This window comes from Pithys albifrons, chromosome 4 (genome assembly GCF_047495875.1).
Source record: "Pithys albifrons albifrons isolate INPA30051 chromosome 4, PitAlb_v1, whole genome shotgun sequence".
In the NCBI taxonomy this organism is placed as follows: Eukaryota; Metazoa; Chordata; class Aves; order Passeriformes; family Thamnophilidae; genus Pithys; species Pithys albifrons.
Genome location: NC_092461.1, coordinates 86,984,942 through 87,005,992, shown reverse-complemented (window position 1 = coordinate 87,005,992; position 21,051 = coordinate 86,984,942). Strand labels below are relative to the sequence as shown.

Here is a 21,051-nt window from a genome sequence, read left to right as displayed (position 1 = left end):
TGATATTCAAGATTAAATAGATGGGGATTTAGTATAAGCTGTAGGCTAAATGTGAGAAATTTTTGTGAGTAGAATTTCCCTCTATAGCCTGTAGTGGCTATGCACAATAGATATTTGAGTAGAGCTTTAGAGAGGCCTCTGTTTACCCAATGCATATAAAAGGCAATGTATTTTACTCTACTTTTAAAAGGTTTGCAGTATCATTGCTTGACATAACTGAATCTGTTTTTTCTGTTTGTATGTGAAAATGCTTTGACAAAGATCTGTAGATAGATAGAATTTAAAGTTTTGAAGCAACTTTCTTGTAGGGACTGAATTCTGTTTATTGAAATGGAAACTGGCCTTACAGAGCAGCATCATGGTAATATAATGAAGGGTAAAACTTCAGGTCAAAGTACCTCTGGGCCATGTAAAAAAATCTTTATTTTTATTTATGTACAGGTTCATTTACTATTTTTTAAAATTGTTTTCAGAGTGGAATATTAGTCTGCAGATTTTGAATACTTACTTAATTTTTTTCTTCCCCAGCCTCCCTTAACCTCTAAAAATGGAGTTAGCTTGTCTAATTTTCTAAGTTAGTAAGTGCATTTTTTTAATTTTGGAAATTTTTGGTTTTTTTCTTAGGGTTATGCTGACACAAAAGATACTTTAGGTAACTGCATCCTCTCTTTGAGTGAAACAAGCTCTGAGAAAGGAGAGGGTCTGCTCTCCAGAACTGCTAGGCTACAGGCTGCTCTGCGTCTTCTCTTCTCAAAAAAGCAGTTGTAAGTAATGCTCTGTAGCATTTCAGCATCTCCTCTGATGCTGATGACAACAATGTCTTCTCTTAAAAAAAACACTGATTGTTATGCAGTGGGTTGATTGGAAAGGTTGATTAATCAATATTGAGTTGAATAATTACTCCCCTCCCCGGTATTCATTTTATAAAGTAATTTCTAACTGCACAACTAAAATTTTCCAGTATGAGGGCTTCATTTATTTATTTTAATTGTTTACTCATATAGGGTTCGTTCTGTAGCACCTAAGCATTTAGCATTCCATCTGTTGAATGAAGAAGGGGCAAACCTGAAACGCCCACATCTGGATAGTAATGTGCTTGCCAGCATTTCCAACTTATTTATTATAGAAAGAGCTATTGAGCTAAAATTGGATGATAAAATGGAGTCGATAATTAAGGTGAGTAAAGTATGTCTAAATTTTGTGTCATTGGTGAGCTCTTCTACCTACCCAGTCACTGTAGTTATCCTTTCAGAAGTTTGCAATATTTCATACAAATTGGCTTGTTTCATAAAAAGAAATCCATTGATACATTCTTTCTGTATGAACTTTAACAGTAATTTTTATGCTACCATATGCAGCAATAAGAAAAAAAATCCTTTTCTTTTTTTATTTCTCTGCAGAGAAAACTTAACCTGAGTGCAGAGAACACAGGCCTGCTTTGTTTATAACAATTTCATTGTGCATGGATAGAATCTTACTTTTTTTTCCTCACATAGAGGTTTTATTTCCCCACAAAATGAATTTTTCCTGAAACAGACACCAATGATTTTTGACACTGAATACTCTAAAACAGATTAGAAACTTTGGTCTGTGGGTTTTTTTAATGTTGCTGCTTTTTCGAAGTGAAAAGCAAATCATGAGTATTTTACCCATGGGGAAACTTATATCCTTTTTGATTTTCCGTTTCTGTCATCCCCCCTCCATCCTGTTTCTTTCCTTAGCCTCAATTCTTACAGATTAACAATATGATAAACAAACGATAAGATGCTTGCCCTCTGAAAAAAGTTATTCTGACAGTTCATTGTACAGTTGATTTGTACTCTTTTTCTCTACATCCTAACCATCCACTTCTGTAACCCTGTTGCCATCATAAGTTAGTTCCCTTCAGACTTGGAAGTGTATTTTGTAGCATTTCTGTATAGTGTTGAGCTTTACGTAGTCCTTGAATTAGAGTAGTAGTACTTCAATTGACCATTATTTATTATAAATCTGTATCTGTTGTGCACTAGATACTGTTGGACTATTATATTCCACAGGTATTATTAGAGATCTGTTGCGAAAATATTCTAACCTCACACATTCCTATTATATCATGTGGGACCTAACCAAATACATTCTGTTAAGGAATTTAGATATTTTTATTTTCCACTTTCATTGGGAAATTTGGCTGGTTACCTTGTGTCATGATACCATACTGGATACAAATCTAATATAGTTTTACTTTTAGACAGAAACTGTTGAAAAGCTGTATGATATCTTGACTTCTGATGCTGTTGACCTAGTTTTAAGGAAGTCTGCAGCTGAGCAGCTTGTTGTCATTTTGGAAGGTAAAATTCTTCAGAAAAATTGTATTCACATGCTGGTCAATTGAGAGCTTACAGTTTTGCTGTGTTTTCTATATGCTTATGCTAAGAGTACTCTTTGTAATTTTTATATATATTGTTGGACCAGAATATTAGCACTGTTGTGGGTAATGTCCTGGCTCAAATAAAATAAAAATAGTTATTTGTCGTTCTTGTCCTCAAGAACAAGAAAGAGCAGTAATCTTATTTAAAAAAAACAGCTCCTTTTGGTAGTAGAGGAGGAAGCTGAATTCTGTAAGCTCTGCAAGGGCTTTCCTTCTGCTTTTCCTTTTTAATGTTCATCAGTTTGTTGATCTGTCTCAGAAACAATGGTGATTCAAATTGTGTGCTATTGCTAACTCTGATGCGCAATCATTTATATATAAAATATATATATGTTTATGTTGTTGGTGTTTTTTAGTTAGAGAAGTTAATTCTTAGATTACACAGGTGAATTAAAGATATTTTATACTTAGTGAAGAATCACAGGTGTTTTTTATAGTTCTGTTGCTCACATGGGGAGAAGTTATCAATTCTGGTAAAGGAGATATGATTGAATTAAGATACAAATAAACAATCTTGCTTAGAGCATTATTTTACTCTAGGCAGGGTCATAACTGTAGTTTCAAACCTAGATATTTGTACTCTATATACTCAATGTCTGATTCAAGAATGTTTTCTTCAAGGAATTTAAATTCTAATGGTAGAGTGTAAGCTTTTCACCATGGGAAGGTGAAATCTTACATAATATTAAAAATAACTTTTTGTGGTCAGAAAAATTATCAGAAAAATGAGGAAATACCTACTCTGTCTCATAAACCTATTTGTCTCAAAAAGTACATTTGGTTATGGCTGCCAAAGATTTCAGATGTTTCAAAATTGAAACATAGCATAGGATGAAATTGTAAAGGAAAAAAATGTAGCTTTATCAAGACAAATGTCATATGAAGGATCATTTTTTAGTTATTAAAAACCAAACAAACTCAAATGACATACCTTTTTGGTTGCTGATGAATATTCCTAAAGCAGGTATCCTGTGGGGGGATATTGGTGGAAAATATGGTGATTGAGTAAATACCGTTTTCAATTCCATATTCAATTATAAGCAATTTTAAAATATAAAAAGGTGAAATCTTCATTTGACTGAAATTGAGTTGCATTGTGAATTGCTCTAATTCTTGAACATAAAATTCTTACAAGAAGTTATGTAAGATATTTAAGAATCTGGTGTTTAAGAGGCTACAGTAACCAGGTAACAAGAGTTTGAGGAGGCTTGCCTTGGTAGTAGAAATCTGTACGACTGGAAATTTTGGCAACTCATTGTCAACATCAAGTGTTTGTGATCTTACAAAAAGAAGTTCAGTATTAAATTTATGTGGAATCAGTTATTCTTACTATCTTCTGTTTTTCCTACAGATACCAAAATGCATGACATTGTGAAAAAGTTGGGTGTGGTAGAAAAGATATTGGCTTACCTTAAAGAGTGCATACATGTGGATGGCAAGGTAAAACTTGTTACAGGTTCTTCTGCAAGCACTGCAGCATGACAGTAGTAGACTTTGCCTTTTTCTGCACTTATAACACTAGATTTTGTACTTTAATACTGCACTGAATTCAAATGTTTAGTAACAATTGTAATTGCAATGTGTATTTTATTCTATTTCTGATAATGCTGAGATTCTCTTAATGAGGGAATGGTTTGCCTACCTATGAGAAGAGCTAACCAGATAACCATGTATGGTGTAATTCTGAAGCATACCAGAGCTTCCTTGAAGCTTTCTCAGTAGAGACTAAAAAAAAATCTAATGACCTTAAAAAACCCCAGAGTGTTAAGTTATATATCATAGGCTCTGAACTTAAATTCTGAAGCAAATTATAGTTAAAAACTACATATTATTGTATGACATGGTATTATAAATGTGTCAGATTTTATGACCAGTAGATCACCTCACCAAGGAGGGTCTCAAGAGATAAGATGCTATTTAGAGTTGATTGTATATTTGTTGTAGATGTGGTGGAGCCTTACATTTTGTAATGTGTCTAATCAGATTGTTGATTTTCTTTCTGAAATTTATTCTTTGAAATCATTTTATGCGAGCATATTTAGGCTATGAGGTGCTCAATGTAACTTCAGTTGATAAATCTTTTGCATATTTCTTGACTTGATTGCACAGTATTGTTATCACAGTCCAGCAGTCCAAACCTTGAGTTATTTTAAGAAACCATGAGAATTCTCATGTAGCAGTGACTTCTTTCCAAGAAGTGTACCAGAGAGAAGAACTTCTTGATGCTTAGTGGAAATCCTTATTTTTTTCAAACTAATGGAAATTGTATTCTCCTTCAGTAATGGTTATGTTTTTTCCTAATTATGAATAGCTAAGATTGTTTTATCACTGTAGCATTTAGGAATGTCTTGTCCAGTTTATGATGGCTTGTATACAAGTACTTCTGTAAACCACTCAAACGCATTTGAAAACAATTGAAATATTTGGATTTCTCAATTTTGTTACTGTGTTTTTTTTTTTAATGTCAGTTTTTTGGTATTTTACCTTCGTTAGAGTAATGCAGCTATTTTTGGTTTGTGTAGTGAGTAGATACTGCCTAATACTACAGAAGTACAAGCATTGGAAATATATTGCCCTAAGCAGATCCTTCATAGCCAAGTAAGAGCCTGGTATGAACGTTAGAATAATATTTTTAGCCCTTTGTAAACTTCAATTTAGTCCAGACAGCGCTCAAGCAACAACTCTCCATTGACATTAGAATGCTATCCTGAGGGAATCTACTGCAGATTGTGGGTCTCCCCTCAAAGAAAAACCAACAAAAAATCATAGATGTTCTTAGAAAAGGTGCTACTGAGGAGGATAAAATAAGTAGTAGACAGAAAAAGCACCATTTAAATAAGGTTTTATCTATAGCTGTGCAAATGACTCCATGGTAAATAAGCAGAGCTTTTGTTCATTCAGAATTAAACTATTAGCTGTATTTGTTGACAGTTTACAAAACAAATTTTAAAGGGAGAAACTCACAGGCAAAGTAATGGTACTGTGAAATACTGTTTTCTCACTCCTAGGAGCTGTGAGTTTGGTCATGTTGTTGGCCACTCACTGATACTTATTGTATTGTGAAGCCAGAAACCATTAAAATGACCATCAATTAATAAAAAAAAAAACAAACAAAAAATGAATAAAAATTTTTAATGAATTTACAGTTGTCATCTGGATGAAACGTTTTTGTCTAAAGAAGTTCTAGATTTCTCTATTATAAATGATGGAATACATTGCTTACTAGTATGATAGTATGTACTAAGCAGTTCATAATAGATAATGCTAGTAGTTATCTCTGTTTAATTTTTTTCTCTGGTCCTGCAGATTATGGAATCCATAGCGTTACCATGTCTAACACTCTTGCGCAAACTTGTGTATGCTGATCCAGAAATTCGCCTGTCCCTAGCGCAGCAATCCTCTGTACTGCTTTTGCTATTCAGAGGTAAAGATTGTATTTTGGATGTTTAACCAATCACTTTCTTAAGAACTTTGGATCACTTGAGTCTGATATTTAAATGATAAACTATTGTGTGATAGCGTTACCCATGTTGTGGCATCTGTTGAAGATGTTGGCACAAAACTGTGGAGAGCAACTGCTTTTAACTAGTGTCCTATGTATTATTAGGTGTTAATGTTTTCCTAACATGTTTTTAATTATCTTTATTTTATTCAGTTTCCCTGACACTCCAAAGTGATCGTGCAGTTTTAACTGAAACTACAATATTGCTTTGTCTTCTGTTGTTTGATGAAGTAGCAAGAACAGAAACATGGTATGAAAAAGCTGGTTACCTAATAGCATATTCTCTAGTTCCAATTCTAAGGTTTAAATGGAAATAAATTTTGACTCTCCTATCAAGTTATGCCCTAAACTTTTATAGATCCAAAATCACATATTTGTAGTCCAAATAAAGTTGTTTCAACACTTGGCTTACATGCTGTATAGGTGTACATGACATATTTTTGCAGTAAAAATACCTTAGTGGTAAGTTTACTTTATTTTTCAAAAAACCATGATTGGTCTGTAATACATCTTTTTCCATAAATAGAAACTTCACAATGAAATAACTATCTATAGTCATGTAATTTAACTTAATTAGAATTCTTCTATTTACTTTGACTTTTGTGTAGCAGTTGTCTTTAAAGATGTCAGCTAAAATTTGCATAGACATGAGAAAAAAATATTCTTTTAAAATTCACACACATGAAATATCCTGAAAAGAATTACAGTGCCTATTTTGTTTTTCTAATAGAAAAAGGGAGACACGCATGTGGGACTTTTAATGTACACTATATTTGCAACAAGTTTTCCATCTAATAACTATCTTAATATTGCATAATCATGAAGAAACATTGTTTATTAATACAAATTATTCATCAATGGGTTTCTCAAGATCTATCTGAAGGAAAAAATACATCTATATAAAAATAATAAGGAAATAATGACTGTAGCATTATGAGAAAGTGAAATTTTAAAAGAGAGTACAATAATTATGACTAAATCTCTTGCAGGACTGATGGCATAACCAATAATGAGACTGGCATGCCTACCTTCAGTTTACCTGCTGCTGTTGTTAGAAGGTAGGTCATGGTTTTTTGGTTGGTTTTATTTTGTGTGGTTGGTTTTGTTTATTTTACAGTTTACTGCTTTCCATTTGTTGTCCTTCCTGAAGTATGGAGGTGGGAGAATGAAGGGAAACCTTGGATTTAACATCAAAAGTTGTCAACGTTTTTAAACATGGAGCTTTTTTCACAAGTCTTTGTTTTCTGAAAAAAAAGAGTTTCAAAAACTTGATTTGCAAGTTTAAAAGGTAGCACTAATAGAGGATTTAATTTTTTAAAAAACCAAGGAAACAAAAAACCACTCACCAACAACTTTTAAAAATTATTATTGCTATTTGTTTTTAGGTATCATCTCCCAGTCAGGATCAATGCTCATCATGTCGTTAGCCCTAATGCTGTTGTGATGCCATTGTCTTCTGAGTGCTTGGCTATGAAACCTGTGTCAGATATGCTTAAGATGGCTTGGAATCTGTCATGGTACCATGGGATTGAAAACCTATTGCAACTGACAAATTATGAGAAGGAAGCAGAAATGTGAGCCATTTTATCTTTCATTTCAAATCCCAATATATTTCAGTTAAATTAGTGTTCCATTAAGTTTTAATAGGTGTTTGACTTCACATAGCAGTTCAAGTTGGTACTGGTTTGAGAATGCTATTCTTTCAAACATAAAGGATTGCATCTCCAGAGGATGAAGATATGTTCTCACAGCTAATATTTTTTACCTAAATTCCATTTTAACACGAAGTCTAGAACAATTATTGATGGTTAGGCTAATTTCAAACAATCTTAAATGGGTGCTGTGGCTCTTTTTCCTTGTGGATTTTTAGGAAGCTACCTGTCTTCCTCTACTACAAACTATCCAACTTTAAAATTGCATGCCCTTTCTATCCTTGAGGATTTAAATTTCAAATAATTATTCTTTTTAATGGCAATACTAAGAATAGAAAATGAAGAAATTTTTCTGTGGTTCCTTTGGCTCTTAATTGAGCAGATTCCTGATTTAATAGTATGGAAATGATGGTATCTATGACTTTGTCCATCTTCACAATTTCTTAAGTTTAGCTTGTGTTCTGTAAAGGGTCCTACAGGTTTTATTAGTAAATAGTGTAGTACTGAAGCACTGGAACCTGCAGTAATTGATTTGACAGATCATTTTAATTTTATGTGCCCTCTGGCAAAGCAAAAGCAATTTCTTAAAAAGGGAACAGGAAAATAAAATAGTCCAAATGACCAAGATTTATAATAACATGGAGGAAAAGTTTGTTACAGTTGAAATAGCACCTTTTGGGTAACTTTTTGAGAGTTGCCATTTCTCAAAAAAACCCAAACACCTCATGATTTAAAAAGTGCTTTTTTTTGTTGTTGGGGGGTTTTTTTGAGAAAGAATTAATTAACCAAAATAAATTTTTAAGGTGATTTCTGTTTTATCTTTTTATTTAAACAGGAGAGGGAAGAAGTCAACACTCTGAAACAGTTTGTAAAGATACTGACTGTTAACAGTTTTTCTCTATACCTTTTCAGATTTTTAGACTTGCTAAAACTATCTCCAGAAGACATTCTTATAATGAAAATAACTCACACAAACTACGGATTGCAGGATTGTCTTAATTCAATCATTCAGGCAGCATCCCACAAGGATGTTAGGAGTGCTGTCATCAGACTTAGTTTCTATGTTCTGAATGACAGACTTGCCTTAAAATGCAGTTCTGGGTCTTGTGGAACCATTTTAAAGAGCTTTGTTTGGCAAAAAGCAATGAACAGGTAAGCATATTGACTACGAAAATCCATTAAAGATTGTGATGCTAAAATGGTAAATTCCTACTTCTCATATTTTAAATTTCTGGAATTGAGCTGGGGCTCACCAAGCTAAAAAGCAGTTTTGCAGAAAAGGACCTGGGAGTCCTTATGGATGCCAAGCTGAACGTGAGCCAGCAATGTGCCCTTGCAGCAAGGAAGGTAAATGGTATCCTGGGCTGCTTTAGAAAGAGTGTGGGCAGCAGGTTGAGACAGGTGATCCTTCCCCTCTACTCAGCACTGGGGAGGCCATATCTGGAGTGCTCTGTCCAGTTTTGGACTCTACACTATAATAGAGAATCATATGGAGAATATATACAGGAGGGAATCCAATGAAGCACCATAAAGTTGATGAAAGACTGGAGCATCATTCCTGTGAGGAAAGGGTGAGAGACCTGGGACTGATGAATCTTGGAGAAGAGAAGGCTCAGAATGAGGACCATATCAGTGGTGCCCGGTGACAAGAGGCAGTGGCCACAAACTGAAGCACAATCGGTTTCTTCTGAACATCAGGAAACATTTTTTTACTGTGAAGGGGTCCCCAAGCAGTGGTAGAGGTTGAAAGAGAAATTCTGGCATCTCCATCATTGGAGTTAGTCAAAAGCTGCCTGGACATGGTCCTGAGCAACCAGCTGCAGGCTGTGAGCAGGATGGCAGGGACCAGGTGACCTCAGAAGTCCCTTCCAGTCTCAAAAATTATGTGGTTTTTTAATGTATATACAAAAAAACCATCTAATATTTAAAATGTTATGTTTAAAATAAGGATTGTTTAGAATGTGTAGGTAGCCTTTGTTGTTATTATTAAATGCTTGTATTTAATAGCTAATTAACTTTACTGTCAGTGACCTTTTACTATATAGAATTATATACTTACTGTATATAAATACATTTTAAAATATAAATCACGATTTTCTATTATAATAATACACAGATAATATTGTTTAATATATCCAGTATTTGACATAAAACTGTTTAAATATAGTTAATACATGATATGTATAATATATTAATATAATTCCATGTTTTCCGTATTTGAATCTGTGTAATAGACATATTTGTTCTATATAATTTCACACTTTCAGGTGACTTCAGTCCTATTAGCCTGAGATTTTAAACTCTATTTTAATGTGCAACAAGTATGAAAGTATTTTTGTTTATGTTGCAGGTTTCTCCAAGTGCTTCCAGCTTCTGTGGAGGATGAAAAGCTTTTAGTAGATGTTTTAAGATTTTTAAACAAGTTGCTTAGACAGCAGAGATCAAGTCTGGAGTCAGACCATCTAAAGTGGATCTTGCAATCATTGCTTAAAAATGTAAGAATGGGATTGTATATATGTATATGATTTGTTTGACTATGTAACTGGCATGCATGTTACATTCATATAGATCTGCATAAGATTAAGCTTAGCTACATATATATATATAATCTATGTAACTTAGAGGGTGAGGTTCCATATGGTTATATTGGAAGCTTCTGTTTGACAGAGAGAGATAAATAAACATTATCTGTCCCACATTAAGAGCAAGAACTGAAAGTTAGAACATAGGCTTTTACTTTCAGTGTGTTTCTCAGTAAACTTCGGACTTCAGGTGCACTTTATGTGTAAATAAAATACTTATAAGCACAAGAAAGGTATTATATGAGTGTTATAGTTTAGTTGCTGTAAGTATAATACTTGTGTAATATTTAAAGAAGGGATTTTTCTCCCATTTTTTCTAGTCTCCTGTGCTTTATATTTGAGATCCATTCATTTAAGATATGTAAAATTGGAAATTATAAAAATAAATAGAAACTAATATAAAGCAATATAGAACAACTTGTATTATATTTGGTGAAATATAATAATTCAGCCTTGGTGCATGAAAACAATAGTAAAATACTAAGGATAAAAGTGATGGCTGCAGTTTTAGAAGTTTTTGAAGTACTTTTCTTTACAAAGCAAGGCCATTCTTCTCATAGGCAAGATTATTCATGGTCTTACAAAGGGTATGTTGTGTTAAATACAGTCTGTGTGCACTTGCATTTTCCCAACTGAAAACAGAATCTAAACATTTAAGAAAAAATGCTCTTAGACCTAATTTCAATTTCTTATAGAGTACAAGTGCTTCAATTTATATCATTAGCTGATAAACCTATAAATTTTAGCTATGGCCCGTTCAATGTATTAATATAAAATCTTAAAACCATTTGATATAAAGTCTTTCAAGCAGCTGAAATATGCAAGATACAACCTGAACTGATATTGCTATGATTGTGTTTTCTGTTTTTTTGTGGTCTGTTTTTCATTGCGGGTTATTGCTGTATGTAACTTTGAGTTTTCTTTCATGCTTCAAAATACACTGTATTTAATGCGAGGAAATTTTAAAGGCCTTAACAGTAGATTCTTTTATGGCATTTAGGAGAGTCAAGATTTAAGTTATTACTAGTTACAGGAATTTTTCACTGTGCATTTTACAGAGTTACTTCTTAGTAAAAGAATAATGGAATTTGTGATTTATAATGTGTGCAATTTTCAAGCTTTTAACAGAAAAACTACTTTAATGCAGATTTTAAAACAGAGTTTAAACAATGCATTATGTGACTGTATTTTTATTCGTTTCTTATAGCAGCCAAAATCCCTTTTGGACCTCCTGGTACGACCAGAATCCCAAGTGCGGGATGAAATGGATGAAACACAGACTGCTGTCAGGCAGCGACTGGATAAAGAACTCATTTGTCTTTTCAACATGTTGTTAGTTTGTTCCATGTCAGTGGCTGACAGGTACAGTGTCAATGGACTTGCCTGTGTACTTCTGACTGGGAATCATAGCACCTATTGCTGCTGAATTCTGGTCAGAATTTCAATATAATTCCATCATCACTCAGTTGTTCTGAACTCTAAAAATGGAATATACGCTTCTTGAAGTGAAGATCAACATTAGATAGTCCTTTTTGCTGTAGAGTAAGGAAATTAACTAGGATACTTGACAAAGTCTGTGCTAGTGGTCACTTCAGTAACTGGATAATTAAATTGGTTGCATGGAGAAGACAGGCTTTTTATTTTTCACTGCTGAAAATTTACTTGAGCAAATGATAATTCTTTGATTTTGTAACATTTATTGCAAAGTAGAACATTGAAATATTTTAAAATATCAAGAAATGTCTATATTCGTTAAACTCCTTTTTGGCCTATTTAGGCCAACTGCTTTTTAGCATGAACTTTCTGTCAATTGTGCAAACACAGAAATAAATTTATATTATTTTTAATTCAAGTTTCTCATAAAACCTCCCCAACACTAAATCTATCCAAGTGTATTCTAAGAGCTACTAAAATTGCAGTTTAAGATAATATTTATTTATTTGAGTGCCACAATAAAACTGTTTGTCAGTATTCTTTTAAAATGTTACCTTCATCGTCATTCCCACTTGGTTGTATTCTAAAAATTTTGACAGTGGGAAAAGGGACATATTCTAGAAATTCCTGCTAGTTATATCTCACACTCCTGTATTTTTTATGTACTGAATTCTAGATTTATTGTATTTTCCAGGAAATATTTTTCACTTGTCTCTTGAATCAGAACAAACACGTGTAACACACCATTCATGTAAGAGCTGGACTCCCTGATCCTTGTGGGTCCCTTCTAACTGAGAGTATTCTTTGATTCTGTTACTGCTGAGCTTTGCAACTCTTCTCATTGTGACATCCATCATCCTCAATCTTTTGGTCTTTATTTAACATGCTCCTTAATGATGAGAGTTGTATCTTATTTGTCTTTTTTTTTTTAGTTAAGTAGCCCTGTTGTAATCAGATGCAATATTATGTTTTCAGAACCTGGATGAAGCTAGCTAGAAATGTCAAATTTAATTTGGTGTTATTCTCTGCATAACACAGTGTTAGCTAATTGAGATGCTGAGCCTCACAGACTTAACAGTAAGAAGAATGAGGCCTTGGCCTCTTGCAAAATGATTCATTGTAACAGCTTCGTGTTGATGGCTGATCTTTTTTGTTTTTTACAATTAAACCAGAGAGGGCCTGGAACTTGCTGGCTCTTTCAGAACAGAGCTGGCTCTGAAGTTGCTTCAATGCTTAAGGCTAACAGATGCACCACACTTTTATGGACTTCCTTCACTGGAGAGAACATTACGTGGAATGGTTCATGTTACTGCACTTCCAGACTGGAGTACCTATTCTGCTGCAGTTGAACCTGTCACAATATGTAAGAAATACTTAATAGGTCTTCTTGAGGTAAGTAGCTTATGTTCTTACTTAGCTTTGGGTTTGAATGCTTGTAAAGAGCTGTGTAACCAATGACACTGTACTTTTTACAATGTACTTTTAGTGAATGTCATCACTAAGAATATCTGTGGGAAAGATGCTTTTTGTGCCAAATGAATAGAAAAAATATAGAGACTTGATTGAGTGATGTGTATGTGTAGTTATGAAGGTTTGTTGTACTGCCTGTGCTTTCGTTACCAGTTTAAGAGATAATACAAATAGATTTAAAATCAAGATGAAGATTATGTGTGGTGTTTCTGATGGCTGAAATGCTAAGAGGAGAAATCCCAGATAATCTCCCACAGGCAATATCCATCCATGAAAGGTGGTCTTGGGATACAGTAACTCTTTAGGTAGATTGTTAACACTGAAAAAGCAGGAAGGAGGTAGTTCAAGATGCTCCAGTTGTTGGGAAGACAACATTTTATTCTTATTTGTTTTTTCTGATTAGTTTGCTAACTCCCTGGATGTGGTAGACAACTAATTTTTACTCCTAAAATTATATATTTTGAAAACTGCAGTTTTAAAACTGTAGGAAAAAGCATAATTCTGACTTTCTCTTTGTTTAACAAGTATTCAGTAATGTACATTTAGAAGGTTTTGGGTTTTTTTGTTTCAAATACCAAAATCTATTTGTTATACTGGGAGAGGCTTTAAAAGCTTTAAGGTAGTTTTAATTAATTTGTGATTCTGAATGATGTGAATAACAACTAGATAAGTATCTGGAATAATAGTATGTAGATGTTAATCACATTTATGATGCAAAATAAATTAGTGTTTTGGGAGTGGGTCTTACCTTTCCAAGATTTCTTGAGTGAAAAAAATAATAAATGTTTTAGAGTTATTTGATTAGATGAACTCTTGTGACTTGAAGTCTAGACTAAAAATGGCACCAAGGTTATAGCTGTTATCATGCAAAAGAAAGATAATTACTGGAAAAAATAATGATATTAAGGAATGAAATCAAGTAGTGATGCATAAGCTCTATGTATAGAAGAGTTATGCAGTTTTACTTCACCTGAATATGAAAGTAAATGTTGGTTTCTTTTCTGGGACAAGGGGAGGAAGTGGGTTTAAAAGAATTTTGGTAGAGTGGGACACTGAGAGAAAGAACAACATTTTTCAGAGAAAAACATATCTAGAGATGTAAGTTTTTAGATTATTATTTTTTAACAAGTATTTTTGGGCATGTTTTGATGAAACCTTTATTTTAATATGTATGTTTAGATATTTGGTCAGAGAGCATATTTTTCTGTTATGGTCCAATGACCCTTATTTCTGTTATGATCTGTGAGTTTCTGTCTATTAGTATTTGATATAGAAAGCTGATAAATTTATTCCAATTCAAGTTGCAATAAAAGATATAAATTGTCCTTTTCTTTGAACATAGAATTTTGAAAACAAATTTTATTTTTAATTACAAACAACAAAAGAAGCCCAGGGAACAATAAATGAACTTTCAGGTCCATGAATAGAAACTTTCAGGTTTCTATTCGATTTTGTGCTTATTATTAAGCTTGACTGCTTTCTTCATTTGAATAAGCAATTAGAAAACACAGATCTTCAGAAGTTTAATTGTATAGGAAAGCATCACATGACCAAATGGCTCAGAAATAAAGAAATTCTTATAATTCAGCTAAAAATCTGTCATCTTTTTATGAGTTTAAGTTATGATTTGGTATGTAAGAGTCTTTGTAATAGTGCTTACAGTAAAGCTCCCCTGAACTTGTACCCCTAATCCTAGGTCATCTCATCGTTTTATGTTGAATGGGGGGGAAATGCCATGTCCTTCATGGGAAAAGGTGTTACAAAAAGCACAGTTCTTTGCTTGCTTCACTTATCTCATGAAATGATGACTCAAGCCAAGGATACGGTGAGTGCATTACAGTTGTCCTTATCTTGTCATTTGTGAGGGCTATGCACAGATATGTTTTAAATGATAATTTCCATACATGGTGGAGCTGATGTCTTGTAAGTGCTGATCTCATTTGGTATATAATGTCAGATAAATGTACACAATAGGATATAGTATGCAAGAAAGCTGAACAATCAGTTCTAGCCTTACTGAAAATATTTTGTAAATAATTCTGTGGATTTTGAAAAGCCTTCTTTGAGAATAAGGTATAATTTTTTCTTATAAAAAATGAAAAATTAGGGTTTTATATGGGATGAGTGACAAAGAGACATGGACCACCCAGCCAGCTGGTTAATCGTTTAATGGATTTAGGACTCCTTTTATCCCCTTCAGAGAGGACAGTTACAGTGACCCATGGGGATCACGTTGCTCCCCCATCCAATTGGCTCTCAGTCTGTTATGGGGAGCACACTCAGTCAGTTAAACATTCATCAGAGGGAGAGTGTGCTATTTCCTGCGGGTTCTCCTCAAGGCAGTCCCGTGGCCATATGCAGGTCAGGCATTTTCCTCAGGGACATACTGCAACTACATTGCCCATACTTCCTTGGGATGATCTTCCTCTGTAGAATTAAGCCATTCCCCCCACAGGATGAATAAGTTTAAGGATTTACGACATCATGATTTCTTCAGTCTCATAGAGATAACTGGCTTTCTAACATGTTTAAACATATTGTGTGTATTCTTTCACGTGTGTATATATATATATATGTATACATGAAACAAGGATTTTTGGATAAAAGGAGCTGTCATTACTTATTAGCAAAATTCGTATCTGTTCGTTGTGTCTGTGTGCATATTTTGAGCTAGATTTTTGGGAATTTAGGGAAAAAGCAGCGTTTATCCTGAAGAAAGTAAAGCAAATTCTGCAATTAAGTGTAATCATTTTAGAGAATTAAAATCCACTCCAATTAATATTTGTGATAGCCATAAGTGAAAACCTTTCATTATGATTAAGCACACATGTAACTAGAAATAGCAGTGTGCCTGCTTCTCTACATTGCAGATGTCTGTTTCTTCAGTTCTCTACTTCTTTCTCAAGATATTAAGTACTGACAGAGTTTATTAAAATTACAGGGCAACAGAGTATTAAGTACACTGGAGGAAAATTGAAGCCTCCGAAGAATTAGATCATAAATACATGGATGAAGGAGTAGACTTGAACTGATTTTTGTTTACCTTCTCAAAGAAACTTTAAATTCTGGCTGTTGTTTACAATCATGTGATCTAGTGTTAAGTCCTTGTGGAAGGAGAAATACAAAATTATCCTTCCTCTGTGCAAGCAAAGTTGTATAAAGTACACTGGCCAAAAGTTACCTTAAAAAACGCTGTAACTTAAAATGCATAGTCTAATGACTTGCAATTAAAACTAGTTAAGGCATTTTTTTTCTCATTAAGAGTATTATGAACCATTTTGGTTCTTTGTTATTTGAAAAGCCACCTTGTTAAGTCAGACATAAGATCCTTTAGCTTATACTGATGGACTCCACAGATATTTGTAGGAGTACATGAGAAATAGAGCGTATACTTAGGCTGTACTGCTGCAATGTTTTGTTTGTTTGCTGTGGTCATTTCACTGGTTGTGTTTTATTGACCTGGTTTTTTATTAAATTTTATATTTTAATGTTCTCTCTCTCCAAAGTTACAGGTTATAGACTACAGCACTTTTTGTAATTGATATTGTGTATACTGAGAAAATCCATGCAGAATATTCTGCTCCAAATAAAACAGTAGCTGTCTACTAGGTACAATTATACAGGACTGAGATTGTCAAAGGCACATACATGAAATTTTACTTGTCACGATTCATTATGATCATTTGACTTTTTGTGGTCCATAATTGTGTGGAGCTTTATTGCTAAGCTCCAAAATTGTGGTTCCACCTACTATATCATACTGATCACCTGTTTGGTAAGATATCTGGGCATTAATATTAATTTTACAGATTGTGGGAGATTCTCTTTTCATTAAAAGCAGAGGAGTCGTAGTAGGAGTTAATGCTCGATTGTTCAGAACTCGTACTGCCTCTGTTATATTCATACGTTCAATTAGTCCAGCCCCCTGTGGGTGATAAGGTAGATGCAGTACCATGATTAAACCCCACATTTTGCAGGTATGGTTTGTGAATTGTTTTGTTTTTTCTTTTTAACCTGAGCTAAATAAATTGATTGACAAAGTCAAGTAAGATTTCATGGAATCTGCAGCTAACTGGTATGAGGTAGTTTGCAAGATTTTTATTTCATCATGTGGCAGGTACATGAAGAAAATAATGAATTATGAGCAAGGAAATAACACATTTTGTAGTTTTCTGCACATGTATAAGAGAGGAAGGCAGATGTTAAAATAATAAGCAAAAATAAAACACGTAAGCAGTAAATTTGGAATGGAAATAATTATCCCAGTGTTTGAAGAGAAATATTTAATCTCCCTGTAGCACTAGTGCCCTCATTCTATGAAGAAGACGACATAATTTAATTTAATCCTGTAGGTAAAACCAGCAGGTTAAATAAATGTTTATAGTTGTAGAGTCTTTTTTCCTGGTATAGCAGTTTTGTGTGCATTTAAAGTGTTTTAGTACATAGATGGTAGCTCAGGCTGTTGGTAGACCAGAATGGATTGAAAGATTTATAAAATAATTCTTAATTTGTTCTCTGTTTTTCTAATCAGGACTGGATATCTCTTTGGTCTTTGCCCTATGAAAACAGTGAAGAACAAGTTCTGTCTCATCTAGGTCTGGCATGGCTGATTCCATTATGGGTAGACAGAGACCCTGAGGTTAGTTAATGCAATATTAAGTTTGTATCTTATTTGGACCCTTAAGCATTTGGAAAATCTTTTGTTTCATTAATTTGTTTAATACTGAAACTGCTGTTTTGAAATACTTAAAATGTTACTGTATCATAAATAACAATAGTAATACATTAGGGAGAATGTTTCCTTATAAACATCATCTGAGAAATCCTTCCCTACCTCTTCTCTGTTCTATGCTTTCATTCTTCACTCCTGATCATGATTCATGGGCACTTTAGATTGTCATTGCTGTTACGTAGCTGCAAAACAGAAACATTTACATGAATGACATATTTAGAGCAAATGTATTTGATGCAAATATGTTAAACTATATGAGTTTGCTAAATGGAACTATATTCAAGTGGTAAAATATGAAGAATATTGAAAACTAATGTATAGATTTTTGAATACTTAAAAATACTTTTGTCATTTTTTGCATGCACATAGTTAGGGTTGGACTCGATGATCTTGGAGGTCTTTTCCAGCCCAATCGATTCTATGATTCTATGATTATGAATATAGACCCAGAGAAATATATGAAAAAAGGTTGTTCCTTTTTAAGAGATTTCCTTAAGCTCCAGATTCAGTTGCTACAACTTAATAATTAAAAAAAAAAGTGTTGCCTAATTACCAGAAGAAATAAATATCATTTTGTGTTGTGCTTATATGTACTAGGTCAGATTTACAGCACTTGGAATAGGATCAGCTCTTACATCTCTTGAAGTAGGATGTATTGCTTTAGCAGGAAGTTGCCAGAATATTTCAGGAGGCCTGTGGGGAACGGCGATGAACATCCTCCTGGATCAATCGGAATGTAGCATGGTACGCAGGGAGGTATGTTTCTTGTGTCTTTCTACTGTTGTAGGTTGTCAAGTTCTCTTTCATTACAGAGAAAATATTTTTTTAATTCTAGGTATCTATTATCTGATGCTGTACAATGCCTGCTGCTTTGAAAGTTAGACACTACCTGATTAAAATAAGTGTTTACCACCTTATTTAGAATTACTCAAGATGGAACAAATACAGATTACTTGTTTAAAAACAGAAATGATGTAAACAATACAAGTGAACACTTAAAACCCCCTGAGACTTATTCAAGCAGACAAGTAGGTTGCTAAAGCATAACTAATTAGCCAAGACTTTAATGGCTGCTCTGTTCCATTTATGAATGCTTCAGTACAAACTTATCACTTGATCTGCAGTAAATATCTCTTCATTGCAGACTTGAAATAATCTAATTTGTCTAGGCAGTAAGGTTAATGCATGAGAACTGAAAGCTTGGTAGACCAGCACATAGAACTATATAACTGTAGAACTGTATGTTTTATTTGCAACTTTCTATCAGTTGTAGTGGTAAGGTTTTTCTCTTCCAATCAATAAGAAAAACCCCTGACACTCCGTGAGTTCTTTTTTCTCAGGTCTATTGCTCAGCTAATTACATTTTTCAAAGTAATATTTGAATTTATATATGCAAAATATTTTTGAGAATGCGTGCTTTATTATTTTATATAATCCACACATAGAGATGTGAAATGTGTGTAATATAAATTAGATAAACAGACATGCCACGCATTTAGAAAGGAAAATATTTGAAAATTGTCTTTGAGTCCTAGTGTGTTCCCCACATTTTCCCAATTATTTTATAATAATTAAAAATGTCCAAAAACATGAGGCTAAAAGAGTGTGTGATCATAAACAGTTATCTAGGTTTTCAGTTTCAGGAGTTCTTTCTTCTAGAACTTCTTACCAGGTAATGCTCATTCAATAGGATTGATGGTACTGGAAGTATTTCACAGAAAAATAAATTCATTTCCTAGTGATTTCTATTCCATCTTTTCCTTATCTATTTTTCTTACCAACTTTCTTTTATGCCATGCCCTAATGACATGTGTTGTAGGTAAAGCTTGAGGGCTTTTAAGTTATACCCTTCTAATTATTTCTTCCCAACATGAATATGACAATTCTTTGTGTTTCAGCATACATCTGAAACAGTGGAGTAATAACATAGGCTGTACTATTTAATCTGATGTGGTTTTTTTGAACTGTGATAGCTAGATGGCAATATTGATATTGTAATTTCTTTCAGGCTGCTTTTATTCTACAAAATCTCCTTGTGATTCCAATTCCTACAGAAGACATGAAAGATTGCATTTGGCAAGTGAGTGATTATTACATTTGATGAGAAAGGTCGTAGTGTCACAGAGAGATTGTCATTTGATATGAAAACTTGTGTCAGCATACCTATAAAATATCAACTTAAAGATTACTGTCTAAGGTTACATTTTGGAAAGAGAAATAAATTGACAGACTTCTTTCAAACTGCCAGCAAGCTCAATAAAAGAACAAAATTTAGTTTGTATATATGCTGCATTTCATGAATATGAACTCCTGGGAAATTGGCTTACTTACATAATATCGTTAATGTTTTAGGGTAGAAATTGCTCATTTATTTTACCCACACTTGGGATGTGGATAAAACATGATTTGAAGGGTATGAGGAAATTTTAAGAATGTGATGTTCATAAAATGTTTTTAAAGAAAGATAAAAGAGATTATTACTTAGGTCAGTTTAAATGCTTCCAAAAGACAGCCCTGTGCTCAAAGCAGGGTGAACTAGAGCAGGTTGTTCAGTCTCTCCAAGAATGAAAACTCCACAACCTTCCTGACAACTTATTTAAATGTTTGACTACCCTCAGATAGAAAAATTTTTTTCTTAGGTTTAAACAGAATTTCCTCTATATCAGTTTTTACTCCTTGCCTTTTCTCCTTGGATACCAATAAGTCATTGGATACCAACAAGAAGAGCCTGTCTCTCTTTACCTTCTCGTACCATTGCATAAATCAGATATTCATGCAAACTGGTAAGATCCACTGGAGACTTTTGACTCAAGAGCAGAACTGGAAGTCATCTCATTTTACTTTCAGCAAGTCTGGTCCATTGTACATACAGATGTTTAGATCTTAGTTTCCAATTTTTATGATTTTAGTGTCCTTGATGCCTGCTCTTTCTGTTTTCCTCCTTCCAGTATGTGAGATCATACCTATATGAGAACAGTGTGTGTTAGTTTTTGAACAAATTTGATGATGCAACCATATCGTCTTTTGTCTGTTCCTTTCTGCAAAAGATCAAATTAGTGCTGAAAGACGTTCCAGCTGTTTCACTAGGATAGGTTATCTATGATTTGGCTGCACCGAAAATCAATTATGCTATTTCTTACAGAGTTGAATTGTACAGAATGTCTTATGTTTTCTTTACATGTGATCATAAAGGAAGATGGGAAAGCAGTTATGCAAATCTGGTCTTCGTTTCAGTCTTATTACATCTAATTTATCGGTATAAATAGTAATTG

General features: G+C 33.5%; 1 protein-coding gene across 5 annotated transcripts in view; it reads left to right on the top strand.

Annotated features, from left to right (window-relative positions):
- RTTN (rotatin) overlaps window positions 1–21,051 on the top strand; it is an 80,518-nt gene that overhangs the window by 25,385 nt on the left and 34,082 nt on the right. For 4 of the 5 annotated variants that reach the window (XM_071554904.1, XM_071554903.1, XM_071554906.1 and 1 more), the window contains 16 exons: window positions 625–764; window positions 1,005–1,176; window positions 2,228–2,327; window positions 3,759–3,847; window positions 5,714–5,831; window positions 6,063–6,159; window positions 6,899–6,967; window positions 7,295–7,483; window positions 8,474–8,713; window positions 9,912–10,056; window positions 11,351–11,505; window positions 12,750–12,969; window positions 14,744–14,872; window positions 17,579–17,686; window positions 18,377–18,535; window positions 19,788–19,859. In XM_071554904.1, the coding sequence (XP_071411005.1) occupies window positions 625–764; window positions 1,005–1,176; window positions 2,228–2,327; window positions 3,759–3,847; window positions 5,714–5,831; window positions 6,063–6,159; window positions 6,899–6,967; window positions 7,295–7,483; window positions 8,474–8,713; window positions 9,912–10,056; window positions 11,351–11,505; window positions 12,750–12,969; window positions 14,744–14,872; window positions 17,579–17,686; window positions 18,377–18,535; window positions 19,788–19,859 (2,202 nt within the window). Of the gene's footprint in view, window positions 1–624; window positions 765–1,004; window positions 1,177–2,227; window positions 2,328–3,758; window positions 3,848–5,713; window positions 5,832–6,062; window positions 6,160–6,898; window positions 6,968–7,294; window positions 7,484–8,473; window positions 8,714–9,911; window positions 10,057–11,350; window positions 11,506–12,749; window positions 12,970–14,743; window positions 14,873–17,578; window positions 17,687–18,376; window positions 18,536–19,787; window positions 19,860–21,051 lie in introns of those variants that run through there. The other variant, XM_071554908.1, reaches the window with a different exon arrangement.